Source organism: Trachemys scripta, chromosome 6, assembly GCF_013100865.1.
Source record: "Trachemys scripta elegans isolate TJP31775 chromosome 6, CAS_Tse_1.0, whole genome shotgun sequence".
NCBI classification, from domain to species: domain Eukaryota; kingdom Metazoa; phylum Chordata; order Testudines; family Emydidae; genus Trachemys; species Trachemys scripta.
The window spans coordinates 82,433,944-82,451,220 of NC_048303.1; the positions used below are offsets into that span (position 1 = coordinate 82,433,944).

The window sequence follows — 17,277 nt, forward strand, 5'->3', positions numbered from 1 at the left end:
GGCAGATGTTCAGAAATCGGGCGAGGAGGCTACGGCAGCGCGATGAGGCATGAAGTCTGAGAGTGGCACAGACCTGTCACAAAGCACGGGACCCCACGCCGTGGACATCATGGTGGCAATGGGTCATGTTGATGCCGTGGAATGGCGATTCTGGGCATGTGAAACAAGCACTGACTGGTGGGACTGCATAGTGCTGCAAGTCTGGGATGAATCCCAGTGGCTGAGAAACTTTCGCATGCGGAAGGGAACTTTCCTTGAACTTTGTGAGTTGCTGTCCCCTGCCCTGAAGCGCAAGGACACCCGGATGCGAGCAGCCCTGACTGTCCAGAAGCGAGTGGCCATAGCCCTCTGGAAACTTGCCACGCCAGACAGCTACCGGTCAGTTGTGAATCACTTTGGCATCGGGAAATCTACCGTGGGGGTTGTTGTGATGCAAGTAGCCAAGGCAATCGTTGATGTACTGCTGTCAAAGGTAGTGACCCTGGGAAACGTGGAGGTGATCATAGATGGCTTCGCAGCGATGGGATTCCCAAACTGCGGTGGGGCCATAGATGGAACTCACATCCCTATCCTGGGACTGGACCACCAGGCCAGCCAGTACATTAATCGAAAGGGCAAATTTTCCAAGGTGCTGCAAGCACTGGTGGACCACAGGGGACATTTTACCAACATCTACGTGGGATGGCCGGGCAAGGTTCATGACGCTCGTGTTTTCAGGAACTCTGGTCTGTTTAGACGGCTGCAGGAGGGTACTTACTTCCCGGACCACAAAATAACTGTTGGGGATATCGAGATGCCTATAGTGATCCTCGGGGACCCAGCCTACCCGCTAATGCCCTGGCTCATGAAGCCCTATACAGGCACCCTGGACAGTGAAAAGGAACTCTTCAACTACCGTCTGAGCAAGTGCAGAATGGTGGTGGAGTGTGCTTTTGGACGTCTCAAGGGGAGATGGAGAAGCTTATTGACTCGCTCCGATCTCAGCGAAACCAATATCCCCATTGTTAATGCAGCTTGCTGTGTGCTCCACAATCTCTGTGAGAGCAAGGGGGAAACCTTTATGGCGGGGTGGGAGGTTGAAGCAAATTGCCTGGCTGATGATTACGCCCAGCCAGACAGCCGTGCGATTAGAAGAGCCCAGCGGGACGCGCTGTGCATCCGGGAGGCTTTGAAAGCTAGGTTCCTGAGCAGGGTAACCGTGACAGTTTTGTTGGTTTACAGAGAAGCTGAACCTGCCCCCGTTTCTTTACCCAGTGACTGTTCACAATCCTCTCCAGTTTCATACCCCATTCACCCCCTTCCAGCCCACATTTAAAAATAAAATCACTGATAATTTGTTAATGAACAACGTTTTATTTTTTACTGTTTTCGCGGGAAAGTGTTGAAACTGGGACGCAGACTGTGGTGGAGAGCGGGTGTAGTGTACTCATGCAAAGGACGCTTCTAAACTCGAGGAATGCCAGGCTCCTGCTTCTACAGTGGTCCGCACTGGCGGACTGATTGTTTGAATGGAGCCTCCCACCCCTCCTGTCCGGGACTCTGTGTGCGGGGGCTATATGACTTTGTGGCAGGGGGAGGACGGTTACAGATTCCCTGCTGCGTGGCTCTGTGATCCAGGATAAAGACCGCTGCATAAGATCTGTAACCGCTCTCCCACCGCCAAAAAATCTCATAGTCCCCCGCCCCCAACAGACAATGAAAACCACCTCCCAGACTGACCAGGGTGCCTAGTGACTGCACTGTGTGTGTGACCTGCTGCTGAACCTGCCCCTGTGTCTGTACCAACCACCTTTCCCCCCCTTAAAACAGACTGTCATCTAAAAAAACCATGATGGAAACAGCAATTAACAGAAACGTATTTTTTTATTAGCAAATGGACAGTTAGGGGATGAAACTGGGATGGGGGATTGGGTGATGCGGGAAGGAAAGGACTTATCAAATTTTGGGGAATGACAGCCTCCTGCCACTTGAGCAGTCTGCAGGGGTAGAGTGACAGTTTTCAAGGGCTCTGCAGCCCCTCCCTCTTGGTACTTTCGGTGAGGGGAGTATGGGACTTTGTGGCGGGGGACGGTGGTTACACATAGACTGCAGCGGGGCTCTGTCCTCCTGCCTCCGGTCCTGCAGAACATCCACAAGGCGCCGGAGTGTGTCCGTTTGCTCCCTCATTAGTCCAAGCAGTGTTTGAGTCGCCTGCTGGTCTTCCTGCCGCCACCTCTCCTCCCGTTCCTCCTTTGCTCGCTGGTATTGGGACATGTTCTCCCTCCACTGACTCTGCAGGGTTGCCTCGGCTCGGGAGCAGCCCATAAGTTCTGAGAACATGTCGTCCCGTGTCCTTTTACATCTACGCCTAATCTGCGACAGCCTCTGGGAGTCTGATGACAGGGTAGGTCGGGAGACAGCCACAGCTGTGGGATGGGAAAAAGGGAGTGAATTCCTCAGAAAGATAAATTTTTGGGTGAACAAAGAAAATAGTCTTTCTCTGTGAAAAAGACCATTCACAGCACCTATCACATGCGCACTCAGGACAAGTTCGAATTTTCGGCCTTCGCATTCAGTCCCTGGGGTCCTGCAGTGCAGATCACAGAATCAGAACAGCACAGCAGAATTTGGGTAGCGGGCTGACATGGTAAGCCATAGACTTGTGGCAGCTTAAAACTTTAATAATAGCACTGCCCTACTTTCACGTTCAAAGCAATGCTCCTAGCATTGGCCAGTTCCTCTGCCAGCAATCTGGCAAGCATGAACTCTGCCCCTGTCCCACCCCCTCGCGGCTGTCCCCGGGAAAGATCCCTCTATGCTGCCCCTCTCCCGCCTCCACCACATGGCTGTAAACCGGCGGTTACAGTTCTGTAAAGGAACAGGGAAGCAGTCCCAATACTAACATTGCCCTAATTCAAAGCAGGTGACCATGAGCGACATCACTCTGATGCGTATTTCTGACAGCGAGAAAGAACGCATGCTTCGGGAAAGCCTCCAAAGACCAGAGCCGTATGCCGCCATGCTGTGCAAGGCAATGATCCCGGAGTACTTGATGGTAGCCTGGCATGGAAACGTTTCCTACTACGGAGGACACAACAAGGCCGCTCTCCCAAGGAACCTCATGCAAAGGCTTTCCAATTACCTCCAGGAGAGCTTCATGGAGATGTCCCATGAGGATTTCTGCTCTATCCCCGGATATATTGACCGAATTTTACTGTAGCTGCACTGGCAAGGGCTAAACAGTACAGCATCTAGGGCAAACCAATCAAGATTTACCGGACATTGTTAGATTTTTTTGCAGCAGTTGCACTGCCAAAGACTAGAACTTTAAGTGCCTAGGACAATCTAATCATGAAAAAGCCACAATTAATATTTATATTCTTTTATAAATAAATGTTTACATGTTTAAACCACTTACCGGCTGATCCTTCCCCTGATTCTGGGTCCGGGTTAACGCCTGGAGACGGTTGGTACAGGATCTCTGTGAGGGTGATGAAGAAATCCTGGCTGTCTGGGAAATCAGCGTTGTAAGCACTGTCGACTGCCTCGTCCTCCTCATCTCCTTCCTCTTCATCCCCGTCCACTACCATCTCAGAGGAAGCGGGCGTGGACAATATCCCATCCTCAGAGTCCACGGTCAGTGGTGGGGTAGTGGTGGCGGCCGCACCTAGGATGGAATGCAGTGCCTCGTAGAAACGGCATGTCTGCAGCTGGGATCCGGAGCATCCGTTTGCCTCTTTGGTCTTCTGGTAGCCTTGTCTCAGCTCCTTGATTTTCACGCGGCACTGCGTTGCATCCCGGCTGTATCCTCTCTCTGTCATTGCTTTGGAGATCTTCTCGTAGATCTTTGCATTCCGTCTTTTCGATCACAGCTCTGAAAGCACGGACTCATCGCCCCACACAGCGATCAGATCCAAGACTTCCCGATCAGTCCATGCCGGGGCCCTCTTTCTATTCTGAGATTGCATGGCCATCTCTGCTGGAGAGCTCTGCATCGTTGCCAGTGCTGCTGAGCTCGCCACGATGTCCAAACAGGAAATGAGATTCAAACTGCCCAGACAGGAAAAGGAATTCAAATTTTCCCGGGGCTTTTCCTGAGGGCTGGTCAGAGCATCTGAGCTCTGACTGCTGTCCAGAGCATCAACAGAGTGGTGCACTGTGGGATAGCTTCCGGAGCTATTAGCATCGATTTCCATCCACACCTACCCTAATTCGACATGGCCATGTCGAATTTAGCGCTACTCCCCTCGTTGGGGAGGAGTACAGAAGTCGAATTTAGGAGACCTCTATGTCAAACTAAATAGCTTTGTTGTGTGGACGGGTGCAGAGTTAATTCGATTTAGCGCTGCTAAATTCGACATAACCTGCTAGTGTAGACCAGGCCCTAGATTGAGCACCTTGTTTTGATACCATTGGATCGGGGGCTGCCGAGGTTAAGACGCCCCATGGAAAGAGAAACTGACACAATGTACCACAAAGCCACCCCAGGCCATGAGGGGGCACTTGGGAAGCAGCAACCACATCCACATAGAAACAAAACCAGACTATCAGGATAGAAGGCAAAATGGAGTAAACTAGACCAAAAAGCCTCTTCATCTATAGGCTAAATACTGCACACCCTACTCATGCTGATAGTTTCATGGAAGTCAGTTGGACTAGTTCTGTAAGGCTTGGCAGGATATTAAATTTTCAATAAAAGTACAGCTTTATAAAGTAATAGTAATAATGTGCACTTAAACATGGTAAGGATCTGACTTTAGATGAAACACAAAGCTTCTGACTTCAGTGGGACCAGCATGTGGCTCTTATATACATTGGGGGACCTCTGCGTGTGTTAGAAATGTTAATATATTAAGCTTCACTACACACCCCTCTGAGATATGACAGTATTATCTCCATTTTATACCTGGGGAAATTGGGATGAGATTAAATATCTGGCTCATCATCACACAGGAAATCTGAGGCATCTTAGAGAACAGAATCTAGATCTCCTGATTACCAGTTCTGTGCTTTAGCTAAACTCATCTGTAAGAGATGGGTAAATTTTGAGCCATGCCAGGCAAAGTTTTGTCTTGCCTCCCCCAGCCCCAACACACACCCGCAGGAAACATCTACAGAAAACTATATTCTTTTTGCCAATTGATCTGCACTAAAAACTGTAAATTGTTTCGCACTTGCAGCTATTTGGTTTTGTTTACTTTTTTCCCTTCACTTTGATCCCTGCTGGAGTTTCACATATAGAGTATGTGATACAGCACTTAAAAGTATCAACAGAGGAGCTGTTACAAATAAAAAAAGAATGATGTTCTGACACAAATATTAGACAGCTCCAATGACTTTTTACAACTAAGAAGTTGTTGCGAAGGAGTCCTTTTTTATTAGCTTTGTAGCGTTCAAAACTACTAACTTGACTGTCATGTTTTTATTTTTCTTCCTGTCTTTTTATATTTTATTTTAAAATTGGTAAGATAAAAGATGATTTGTTAATGAATATTCTCTTTAATGAATCTCTGAAATCTTGAAAACAAAGTATTATTTGCAGTATGGATATGGGTGTTGTTTTATTTATAGCAAACAGGGCTGCCTTTGTTCTGCTTTTTCTTTAGTCCTTGTGGAGGTTCAAGTCTTACCATCTCAAATAAAATGCTAAATATAGTCAATTTCCTTATTCCATGATGTTAGTTTCAGCTTACTAAACAGAGACTGTGGGCCAGATCCTCAGATATTGTACACCGAAGTATCTCTTTTGCCACACCAATTTGCCGCAGCAGAGGATCTGGGACTATATATTTACTAATGGGGGTCTTTTTGTGGCTGTCCCTTTAATATCTTAATATTCATAAATACTTTATGTATCTGTTTCAGGGTTGGGATAATGCAGTAAAAAAGAAAAGAAAAGAAAGATGGAGTAAGGGAGGAATAGGAAGAATTATACTTTCAACTTTGGACTTCAGTGGCACTTTCCATATGAGGGTCTCAAAAAGAGATCAGAGCTATCATAATCAAAGGAGAAGGGGAGTTTTCTACCTTTTACCTTAAAATGTTCTAGTTCACTTGCCAAATGATGAACGAGTGGCAATTATCGAATCTGTCCCCCATGCTAAAGGCCCATTGCCATTCAGATGCATATTCAAATGGTTCATTGGAGCTAATCACATAATTTCTATGCTGGACAATTGTCTTTTTTTTTCCCCTTCTAATTGCCAGCAATGTTTAACCCATTTTGTATAAATTGCTAGTATTAAATTTCCAACTGTGTTGAATTACTGGCAACAACTAGCCCATTATTTACTAAATAGCTAGTACATGCACTAACCATACTTGCAGTGAAGTTCAATATGGTCTGAGACAGTGAAAAAACAAAAGGGGCTAAAAGAAATGACTCCAGAATGTTAGGTCTTTTCTTCAGGTTTTTTTCCCCGCCATGGGATTATGCAGGTTCTTGACTGCAGCTCAGGAGCCCACAACACAACTCAAGAGAGTCAGGTGAAAAGCCACTCTTTTACTCCCCCAGTCCTAGGCCATCTTTTAACTGCTCCAGTCCTCTGGTGTAAATAACATTGGCCTGATTATTTCTCTAACTTATACTGGCAGGCAACAGCCCCAAGCATCTATTATGCCAGCGGGGGTGTGCCACATTGCAGGGATGATCCTTTGCCCTGGCTGTGGCATCTACACCAATCACAGGGAGTGGCTGGCACAATGCCACAATGTCAGCGCTGTGCTACTGAAAGATCCTCCTACACTGTTGTATCCTGATGTCATTGTGGAAATAATGCTTCTACAGATACTTCCATATTCTAAATAGGAACTGTGCAGGAAGAATACCTGGTATGCACATAGGTGTAGGGAGTAATTAAAGAATCTTGTAAGTAGAGATGTTGGGATTTTTTTCATTTCAATTATTTTCCATCAAAAAGGCCCTTTTTGGAAAACCAAAATTTTCCACAAGAAAACTTGAATTTTATCAAAAAATTCCACTTTTCCATTGGGATAACGAAGGACTATTCGGAAGGCCCTTGTCAATTTCACTTTCCGCCAACGGTCAGAAAGTGAAATTGGCAAAAGCTTTTCAGGAGGGCTGCCAAAACTGAGCACACTCACTCTGTGCCTCCCCAGCTTTCAGACTCCTCCTTCATCTCTCAGGCCAGAGAGGTTGGGCACCTGGGCTCTCTGCCTCTCCAGTTCCCAGAGACAGGGAGGCTGGACACCTGGGCTATCTGGGTGAAAGGCTGAGTTCTAGTTGTCAGGGTTAGCTGGACCTTCAACCAAAAAGACACCCAGTTGTATCCCAGATATGGGGTTAGCTCTTGATTGAATGTTGACTGTGTACTGGGGAAGTGTCACTCTCCAAAGCCCTCAAATGGCCAGATCTGCAGTACCCACATTTGAGGGAGAGAAAGCAAAATATGAGATGAGATGTAGTCACTCCACTACTTCACAAAGGAGGCAATGGGTATAGCAGACAATAAGATTAACATGTAGAATTTCTCTTTAAGAGCAAAATGATTCCCTTCAAACCCAAATGCAGAGTTCTTATTCACAATGCGGTACGGATTGCTTCCCCACACACACCAACACCCCCAACAAACACCCCACAAAAAAAACCACAAAATTTTGAAATCAGTGAGAGCTTTATGTGAGGATTGGAACCCTGATTCAAATCCCACTGAAGTCAAAGGGAGTATTTCCATTAACTTCAATGGGTTTGAATGAGGCCCCAAAGGGCACAATGTGTTCTAGAGATCTATATTGCAGGTAAGAGAAAAGTTTAGAAAATCAGGATTTTTTTCAAAAATTCAGAGTGCTTGGAGCTAAAGTCATATTTTTGCATCTATTTCATACTAAATCACAGCATTAGCAGTAAAATATGCACTGCCCTTGTTCAATTACATAAGAAGATATTGGATGCCTCATTTGATTTAGAAAGCAATATAGCTTATTAAAAAGATAGATATACATATAAGAAGTCAGTAATAAGAACAAGGTGTTTCTAATTGGGCCCCGTGAATGTAGAGCACATCCCCATTAGATTTAGTTCTATTAGGGATTTTAGATAAGCTTTTGAATAGTTGAGAGCAAAATTCAACAAATTATAATGAAATATCAGCTGATGGAAAAATAAGACCATTGGAATCTATGGATCTGACCTTATAACCATTACTCAAGTAGTGATGTTGACTTCAGTCTCACTACTCATGAGAGTAAAAAAGCAGTATGAGTCCCTAATTTTTTAATCAATTAAAGGGTAAAACATTGTGGACACTAGTTAACTACGGTACTTCCATAGAAGTGAAGAGACTTATCCTACTGCCTTGCAGTTAGTAGAAGAACTCCCATTGCCTTCAACAACTGCAGGGTCTGGCTCTATGCGTATAAATAAGCTTTTCTTCTTTATTATAAGTGACAATTCCACCCACGATCACACATGTAACATATTATAGCAGGGCTATGATCACAATTCACATAAAATCAGTGTTTACATGTTCTTCTAAGAGTAGAGATGCATAATAACATACATTACAAACTGTTTCTTGCATTGGATTCTTTGCTTCATTAGTTGTAAAGGTTAAAAACAATATTAGACTTTGCTGTTTCATTTAATGTTTTGTTTTGCTGTAACCAGGGACGTTTTGGAATTCAGCCTCCTTCAATACTGAGGCCTCATATCTTCATTTCCCTACTTTCCATGGAGAACTCAGTGCAGATGTGTCATTTTTCTTTAAGACTACAGCTTCCTCTGGCATGTTTTTAGAGAACCTGGGGATTAAAGACTTCATAAGGATAGAGCTGCATTGTAAGTCATATTTAATAAACGATTTTTGGTTTTTGCTTTCATTTAGATTGTAAAAAATTAGCACTTTGTAATGCTGAATTCAAATGAGAGAGAACCTATTTTCCCCTAATATTTTTCCATATTAGGCAACAGTATCATTGAATTGTATTTGGTTAGAACTAGGGTGACCAGATGTCCCGATTTTATCGGGACTGTCCCGATATTTCCTTGTTTGTCCCGCGTCCTGACTGATGTGCATTCAGGACACTGGACAAACAAGGAAATGCTCTGGAACCCAGAAGTGCTCGCGCCCACCCACCCCACCCCGACTCCACCCCCCCTCCATCCATTGGCTCCCTCCCCAAATCCCCGCCTCTTCCCCAGGCTCACTATTCCTCCTCCCTCCACAAGTGCTGGAGGGAGGCCCTGGAGATGCAGGGGAAGCACGGGGCCGGGGTGAGTGAGAGTCCGGCCTGGCCCCAGTGCAGGTGGGACTCAGTTGGGTGGTAGGGAGAGTAGGGGGACAGCCCGCGGGGCCAGGCGGTGGCTGTTCTCCCCCCCCGGGCAGCAGGACTCGGGAGCAGCCGCTGCTGCAGCTCCCACTGCCGCGGGGGGAGGAAGCAGCCGATGGCCAAGCTCTGCAGCTGCGGCTCTGGCACCCGAGCCCAGGCCTGCTGCGTGGAGCCAGCAGCGCGGACGCTGCGCCCAGCCCCTGGCCAGTCGCGTTTGGGCAGCTGCCCAGCTGGTGCAATCCCACGGAGGCCCCAGGGCGGAGGCATCAGCAGCCCAGGCCCGTTCATTCCCCTGTGGGACCCGAGCGGGATGGGGGGGCTGGGGCCTGCTGCCCCCACTCCGGGGCCACCGCGGGATAGCAGCAGCTGGGCAGCAGCCAAGACGCGACTGGCCAGGGGCTGGGCGCAGCATGCGCTGCTAGGTCCCCGCAGCAGGCCCGGGCTCGGGGGGTTTGGGCCCGGACGTCAGAGCCGCAGCCGCCGAGCTTGGCCATCGGCCGTTTCCTTCCCCCGTGGCAGTGGGAGCTGCAGCAGTGGCTGCTCCCGATATTTGACTTGGGTGATCTGGTCACCCTAGTTAGAACAGTGTGATTTGGTATAAAGTACAATGATGTAATAGCCTAGAGAGCCATGAAATACAGAAAACTTCAATAATATGCTCTTCTTAAGCATTTCAGAGCAGAACCTCAGAAGCAATAATGATATTCTTGTGGTATGTTGATGTTCCAAGCTCAAGATGCTGATAACTTCAGAACAAATGGTATAATGAGGTAGAAGTTACACATCTATATAGGAAAGCATTTGGATGAATACTAAGGCTATGTCTACACTACACAGCTTTTAGCGACACAGCTGTGCTGCTACAGACGTGCCGCTAAAAGGCGCGCAGAGTAGCCGCTGTTTGTCGGCAGGAGAGAGCTGTCCTGCTGACAAAAAACTTCCACCCCCAAGGAGTGGTGTTAGCATTAGCTCTCCTGCCAACAAAGCACTGTTCACACCAGCCCTTGTCATCAACAAAACTTTTGTCTTTTGGGGGGGGGGTGCTTTTTTAACAGCTCTGAATGACAAAAGTTCTGTCTTTCACTTGCCAGTGTAGACACAGTCTAAATAGGAGAAATTCAGCCACCCCTTCACACACAGAATCTATACAATTCAGCTGGAGATCATAAGACTCTTTATCTCTTGTTATAAATACTTATATTCATACACACCTATTTCATGCCTACCCCCACCCATCACAATCTTCATAACTCTCCCTCACACATACTGAGTTTGGTATATGTCCATATTATTCACATAATGACTTGTGACTAGTGAAGCCAGAGGGAAGAATGTTAGTAGTGGAAGATCAATGCTGAACTGGACCAGTTTTGACACAGAGTGGCTTTTTATTTAAAATAATAATAATAACAATAATAATAATGCCACTATTTTGCAGGATTAAAAAAACAATATTTCTTCAATTCTGCCACAATCATCACATACACCCAGTAAGCAGTGGCTGATTAGCCATTGGCCCAATGAGGCCTGTGCCCAGGGGCCCTGGCCAATTGAGGCCTGTGCCCTCAACCTGCTCCGCCCACCCAATGCTCCTACTGAGGTGTGGGGTCAGAGTGCAAGGGCTTGCGTCGCTCCCCCTGTCTGTCTGGTGCTCCAGCAAAGGAGCAGGGTCATGGCATGGGGGCTTGCCCCACTCTGCCTGCCTGGTGCTCCAGACACACCCCGTGCCACGACTCCGCTCACTGGCTGGAGCGCCAGGCAGGCAGAGCGAGGCAAGCCCCCATGCATGGGGTCGACAGAGCAGGGCAAGCCCCTGTGCCCTGACCCCATTTCCCCATCAGGAGCTCTGGGGGACGGGGCAGAGGGGACTGCAAGCAGAACGGGATCCCCACTTGTTCTGCCCCAGGAGCCCCACAAAACCCTAATCAGCCCCTGCCAGTAAGCAGACCAGTTCCATGTTGTAAAAACCTAGTTAATCAGGGTTGCTTGTACATCTGACAGAGTTCTGTGTTTGCATTGAGGACAAGATTGCTCGATCTTATTGCTCCTTTGGTCACAGAATTGGTTCTTGGAGGAAAAGTAAGGGAGTCTCTTTCTTTGAGTTTTGGTCTATACTATTCTGACAGTGTCGTGTTTGTTAACAGCAGAGATTGATTAACTGTGACTGTTGAGTGGCTGCATTCCTTTCATTCTGAGAGGTCTGATAAGATAGTCGCTGTGGAAGAGATTTACCTTCACAATCATTTTAATATGAAACAGTCTTGAAACACCTGTCTTCTTGTGCCATATACCATTTTTAAGCAGAACTGGCCATTAACTTCAAAGTGGAGTTCTGCTTAGACATTGATTTCAGGATATGGCTCCTTTTAATTACAAGGCAGACACTATGGTAGCTCTTTTTTTTTTAACTCCACTGTTTGTTTTGCTCCATGCAAGGTACTCAACAGAAGCCAAATTTTGTGCATTATATGCAACCCCATAGATTTCAATGGGATTCCATGTATGAGGTGTAAGTCCATGCAAAGTTGGTCAAAGTGGAACTAAAGGTATTTTAAAAAGTGAAAAACTCTGATACCTTGATCCCATCTACATCCTAAAGAGTTTAAAAACCTCTAGTGTTTTGTTTTAAATAGTGTTTGAAGTTTCTCAGTTTCCCTTTGCCCAGCTCTAAAGGCTTTTCTACACTGGCTCGGGGTGTGAAAAACATCCCTCTGAGTGCAGCAAGTTTCAGTTCTGTATAGCGCTACTGTAGACAGTGCACCAGCGCTAGTAGCTATGCCCCTCATTTAGGTGGGGGTTTTAAGGCGCTGTGAGAGCTGTGCCATGACCACACAAGGCCCGTTAAAGCACTACTGTGGCATCCTTTAGCATTGCCAGTGTAGACTAGCCCTTAATATCATTGCTTTCCCCCTAGAACTCAAATCAGACCCCATGGATGTCAGTAGGAACCTTTTCATTGTCTTAGATTCTGGTCTAGGTCTTTAGTCCTTTAATCAAATCCCCAGTAATATAAATGGTTGGCAATTGTTTGATTAAGGATTACTAGTTTTAATTTGATTTTATTACTATAAATTCTGTGTGTGTGTGTGTGTGGAGATCTGTCTATCTATCTATCTCCACACACACACACATTTGTGGGCTTTGAGAAAAGCTTAAAAGAAAACAAATCTTTTCACAGAAAATCTTAAAATTTTCTTACTAGTTCTAATGTTAATTTATATTCTATTTCTGATCTTAGTCATGCTAAAAGTAACCTTTTTTGACATACCAAAGTGTTTGCTTGAACAAAATTAGTAGTTTCTCTTAAAGCAGCATATTAAAAGAACCACTATATATATATCTTGCTGTCAAAATAACTGTAATTGTTTATGGAACCATAACCTTCTAGGGGCTGTCCCAAATTCACATAATAGTCCAGATAGGCAGAGAATATAAATTGGTGTAGCTCATATACTTCAGTGGAATTACATTGATTATGTAAGCAGAAACTCTAGCCTACTATCATTCATTGGTGCCTAGGTTTGCAGTGGAAGCTTATGTGAGTAGATACATGTGGCCATCCAGTTTCTATTGACTATGCATCTCATGGGACTGCAGAGGGAGTTACTCTACCAAAGGTCGATATTAACATAAGTTATGCTCATGAAAGGTGTCCGGTAATGCTGTTTACAGAGAGCAGTATACTAGGAATTTACACTTTGGTATATCAGGAACTGACATAGCTATTTTTTTGGCATAAAATTATCCCCTTAGTCCAAACTACGCCCCTTTTTGTAGTTCCAATGTCTGTAAAAAGGAAGTCATAAGGAGTTAAGTACTCCTGGGAACAAAGTCAGAATCTTGCTGTGTTTAACTCAAGCATTTCAGTTCAAGACAAGAATCATGTGAGTTACTTTTTGGAAATAAGACTGTGCAGAAAAGTATGTTATAGCCCAAAGATAAGAAGTAAACTTTGGACACTTTACCAGCTATTAGTTAGAATAGACTAGTACTTTCCATTACTAGTACTTTTCTGTGCTCTGTGAGCCAAAAATCTGTCTTTTAATGCCAGTGGGAGTTTCATCAGCTTATCAGAAAATAGATTTTAGCCTACTGAGGGTGTAACTTGTTTTGGGGGGGAAAAAATCAATGGTACTGGCAGGGCCGGCTCCAGGCACCAGCTTACCAAGCAGGTGCTTAGGGCGGCCACTTCGGAGAGGTGCGGCACGTCCAGCTGTTTGGCGGCAATTCAGCGGATGGTTCCTCACTCCTGCTCGGAGCGAAGGACCTCCCGCCGAATTGCCGCCGCAGATCACGATCGCAATCATGGCTTTTTTTTTGTTTGTTTGTTTGTTTGGCTGCTTGGGGTGGCCAAAACCCTAGAGCCGGCTCTGGGTATTGGTAACTAAAATGTAAAGGTATCAATGACAGCCAATTAGCATGTTGGCAGGAAATGATTTTTATTCACATTAAAACTAAAGAAACTAGCACAGTCACTGTTTCCCAACTAGTATACTTGCTTTGAGGACATAACTTCAGTATTCATGCTTTAAACACACTATTGTTCTCAATAGCTAATGGTCTGAAGAGTGGACTTTTTTGAGGCCAGAATAGCTCCCTATTGCTGTGGAAGTCATTTGTCCACGAAACAAATAATTTTACCATCCCATCATAACCAGAAGAAGAGAATAATAGGACAGGTCTTTTGAGGAAATAACCCTTTCTAACATTTAATGAATTTCTTTTTATGACCAAGATTCTAAACTTGCTTATGCGTGAGAGCTAACTTATGTGTTTCTTATGTATTGCTTTAGCTCCATCTGAAGTGACATTTTCATTTGATGTGGGAAATGGACCTTTTGAAGTAACAATGCAATCACCCACTCCCTTAAATGACAACCAGTGGCACTATGTGAAGGCTGAAAGAAACATCAAAGAAGCATTGCTACAAGTGGATCAGCTTCCCCAAAGGACTCTCATTGCACCGTCTGATGGACATATCCGTTTGCAGCTCAACAGTCAGCTATTTGTAGGTGGGTGACCCTTTCTTTCCTTATTATCTGCATGTGAGGGTAGAAGAATGGTAGGAACCAGTGGCTTTTAAATATGATTAATATGGTGTGATGAAGACCTTAATACAAAACTGGGAGAAATACAATATTTTCAAAGTCCACTTACAAATTCAAGGCTTGAGCCTGTAGTTCTTCCTCAGGCAAAATTCACATTGAATCTAATTGAACTCTTGCCTGAGTAACAACTGCAGGATGTGGTCACCTACCTTTTAACTAGCACTTTTAATAAATTACTTATGCTGAGGTTAATTAATATGCAAATCAGCTGGGGAGGTTGTGATTTGGTCTTGCAAAACCAGTAGCAGTTCAGATCTTTATTTAAATGACCATACTTTGGGGAAGGGATTTTGACTGAAAGATCCTAGTATTGGCCATCTTCTACTTAATATATGAAAGAATTGCTGCTAACAAATTTAAATTTATGTTTATGAGTCTCTTTGAACGTAGAAATACTATATAAGTGAAATTAGGTGATATAAGTGATACATGTTCAATAAATATTAGTAACATCCACACAAAAATACACAGTATTATTTATAAGTTGTTTGTTGATAATGTAAGACTCATATAATGCCTTGAAAAATGTAGTTCTGAAGACAGACACATGTAAGTCAAGAGGCATTGCGAGGTTCACATTAGAATGTTAACTTGTTCATTTGTTTGTTTATTACATACTGGGGAGGAGTTGACAATTAAACCACAGGGGATCAGGGTTATGAGCCAGGTGAAAGCTATTAAAGGAGTGGTTTTATTAAGGAGAGACTGGGGTTTAGTACACAAGGATTGTGTGGAAGGCAGGGGAGTCTGATGAGAACTTGATTCCTTGTGGCACTGGCTCAGGAACTGTGTGGGTAAGAGATAGGGAAGACTCCCAAAGGTACCTGTTGTGGGGGTGGGGTGAGTGCCCTCTATAATGTGACAGCACTAGATCTGGACTGTGGCAGGAGTGTGCTAAGCTAGGTTGAGAGCTTACTAACGAGGCTCTATCCTGCTATCCTTTGATCCCTTGTCCCTTGACAAAAGTTTGGGGCTAACTCAGGGAGAACAGGGATTTAAAAAGCCAGATCCTAAGCAACCAGAGGAGCTAGTAAAAAGGAGCATCAAATAGGGAGTTTTTGAGGGAGTCGAGAGAGGGTGTATGAGAGGCAGATACACCTAAAAACATACTCTAAGTAACAAGATACTACCTCACCCACGTTCTCTCTAGGTGACAAAATGGCAGATGAAATTCAATGTTAATAGGTGCAAAGTACTACATATTGAAAAAAAAAATCCCAAATATGCATACAAAATGATGGTGTCTAAATTCGCTGTTACCACTCAAAAAAAGGAGATCTTAGAGTTATTGTGAATAGTTCTCTGAAAACATCCACTCAATGCAGAGCAGCAGTCAAAAAGGTAACGGAATGTTAAGAACCATTTGGAAAGGGATAGATAATAAAATAGAAAATATCATAATGACACTATATGAATCCTTTGTATTCTCACACCTTGAGTACTGCTTGCCGTTCTAGTCACCGAGTCTCAAAAAAGGTATATTGGAATTGGAAAAGGTGCAGACTAGGGCAACAAAAATGGTTAGGAGAATGGAACAGCTTCCATACGAGGAGAGATTAAAGACTGTTCATTTTAGAAAAGAGATGACTATGCGAGAATATGATAGAGGTCTATAAAATCATGAATAGTGTGGAGAAAATGAATAGCAAAATGTTATTTATCCCTTTACATAACACAAGAACTAGAGGTCACCCAATGAAATCAATAGGCAGCTGGGTTAAAACAAACATGTTCTTCACACAACACACAGTCAACCTGTGGAACACATTGCCAGGGGTTGTTGTGAAGAGAAAAAAATATAACTGGGTTCATAAAAGAATAAGAAAAGTTCATGGAGGAACTTAAGAAGTGCAACTTCTTTTCTGAATTGTTTGTTACTTGATACAAATGAAACTCTTCCTTGTAAGGCATTAATTATGTCCTCCAGAAGAGGCACATACTGATAATGCATCCCTGATAACTCATGCCACTGTAAAATTGGTAGGTTGGTGACCAGTATTTTTCACTGTTTCAATACCTGTTTATGCCTTTATTCCCAATGCCAGTCAATGTCACTGTTCAGCAATTCACTTATGGGCTTTGAGTGAGAGATTTGTAATTCATTTAGCCAAATAGTTTCTCACCTGCATAAATGTCTTTAGACCATCTCATACTGTGAGGTAAGCAGGTCAAAAATGGTTTTATTTTTATCTGAATAAGCAGCCTGGATTGCTTTCTTCAAATTAGGTCTAACATATGGATAACTTCTGTTATAACAGCATTTACATTTTTTTTTTAGTTACAGGGTAAGATGTCTTAATTATTATTATATGAAAAATTTGCTGGTTCCTTTCATTTTAGATCCTTGGGTCAAATGGAAACATATCTCATAGAACTGAAAGGGACCTTGAAAGGTCATTGAGTCCAGCCCCCCGCCTTCACTAGCAGGACTAAGTACTGATTTTGCCCCAGCTCCCTAGGTGGCCCCCTCAAGGTTTGAACTCACAATCCTGGGTTTAGCAGGCCAGTGCTCAAACCACTGAGCTATCCCTCCCTGCCTTCCTCCCAAGACAGTAAACTGCAGTACCTTGCAATCCCTAAAAGATTTTTGCAATTACTCTTCGGAGCAGAAGTCGTACAAAGTGGCGTTTGCTTAAATTTATAATATCCAAACGGTATAGTAAAAGTTTGATGCAATACAAATGGTTTATTAGAGCTTGACGAAACTAACTTTACTTGCCCAAATGTTTTCCCCACATCTGATACAGTGAATGTTTGTGCTTCAGAAAATTTTGTTGACACTCATTAATTGCCTTTAGCTAATGTCTATGTTTTGTGGCTTTAATTAAATCATATGTTTAATCATAAATCAATGTGAATCTGTAATTTATTTTGTTTTACAGTTAACTCAGTCTGTAGGATA

General features: G+C 44.1%; 1 protein-coding gene across 2 annotated transcripts in view; it reads left to right on the forward strand.

The window, feature by feature from the left end:
* CNTNAP4 (contactin associated protein family member 4) overlaps window positions 1-17,277 on the forward strand; it is a 307,324-nt gene that overhangs the window by 257,547 nt on the left and 32,500 nt on the right. For both annotated transcript variants that reach the window (XM_034773172.1, XM_034773173.1), the window contains 2 exons: window positions 8,606-8,776; window positions 14,061-14,279. In XM_034773172.1, coding sequence (XP_034629063.1) covers window positions 8,606-8,776; window positions 14,061-14,279 — 390 coding nt within the window. The remainder of the gene's footprint in view (window positions 1-8,605; window positions 8,777-14,060; window positions 14,280-17,277) is intronic.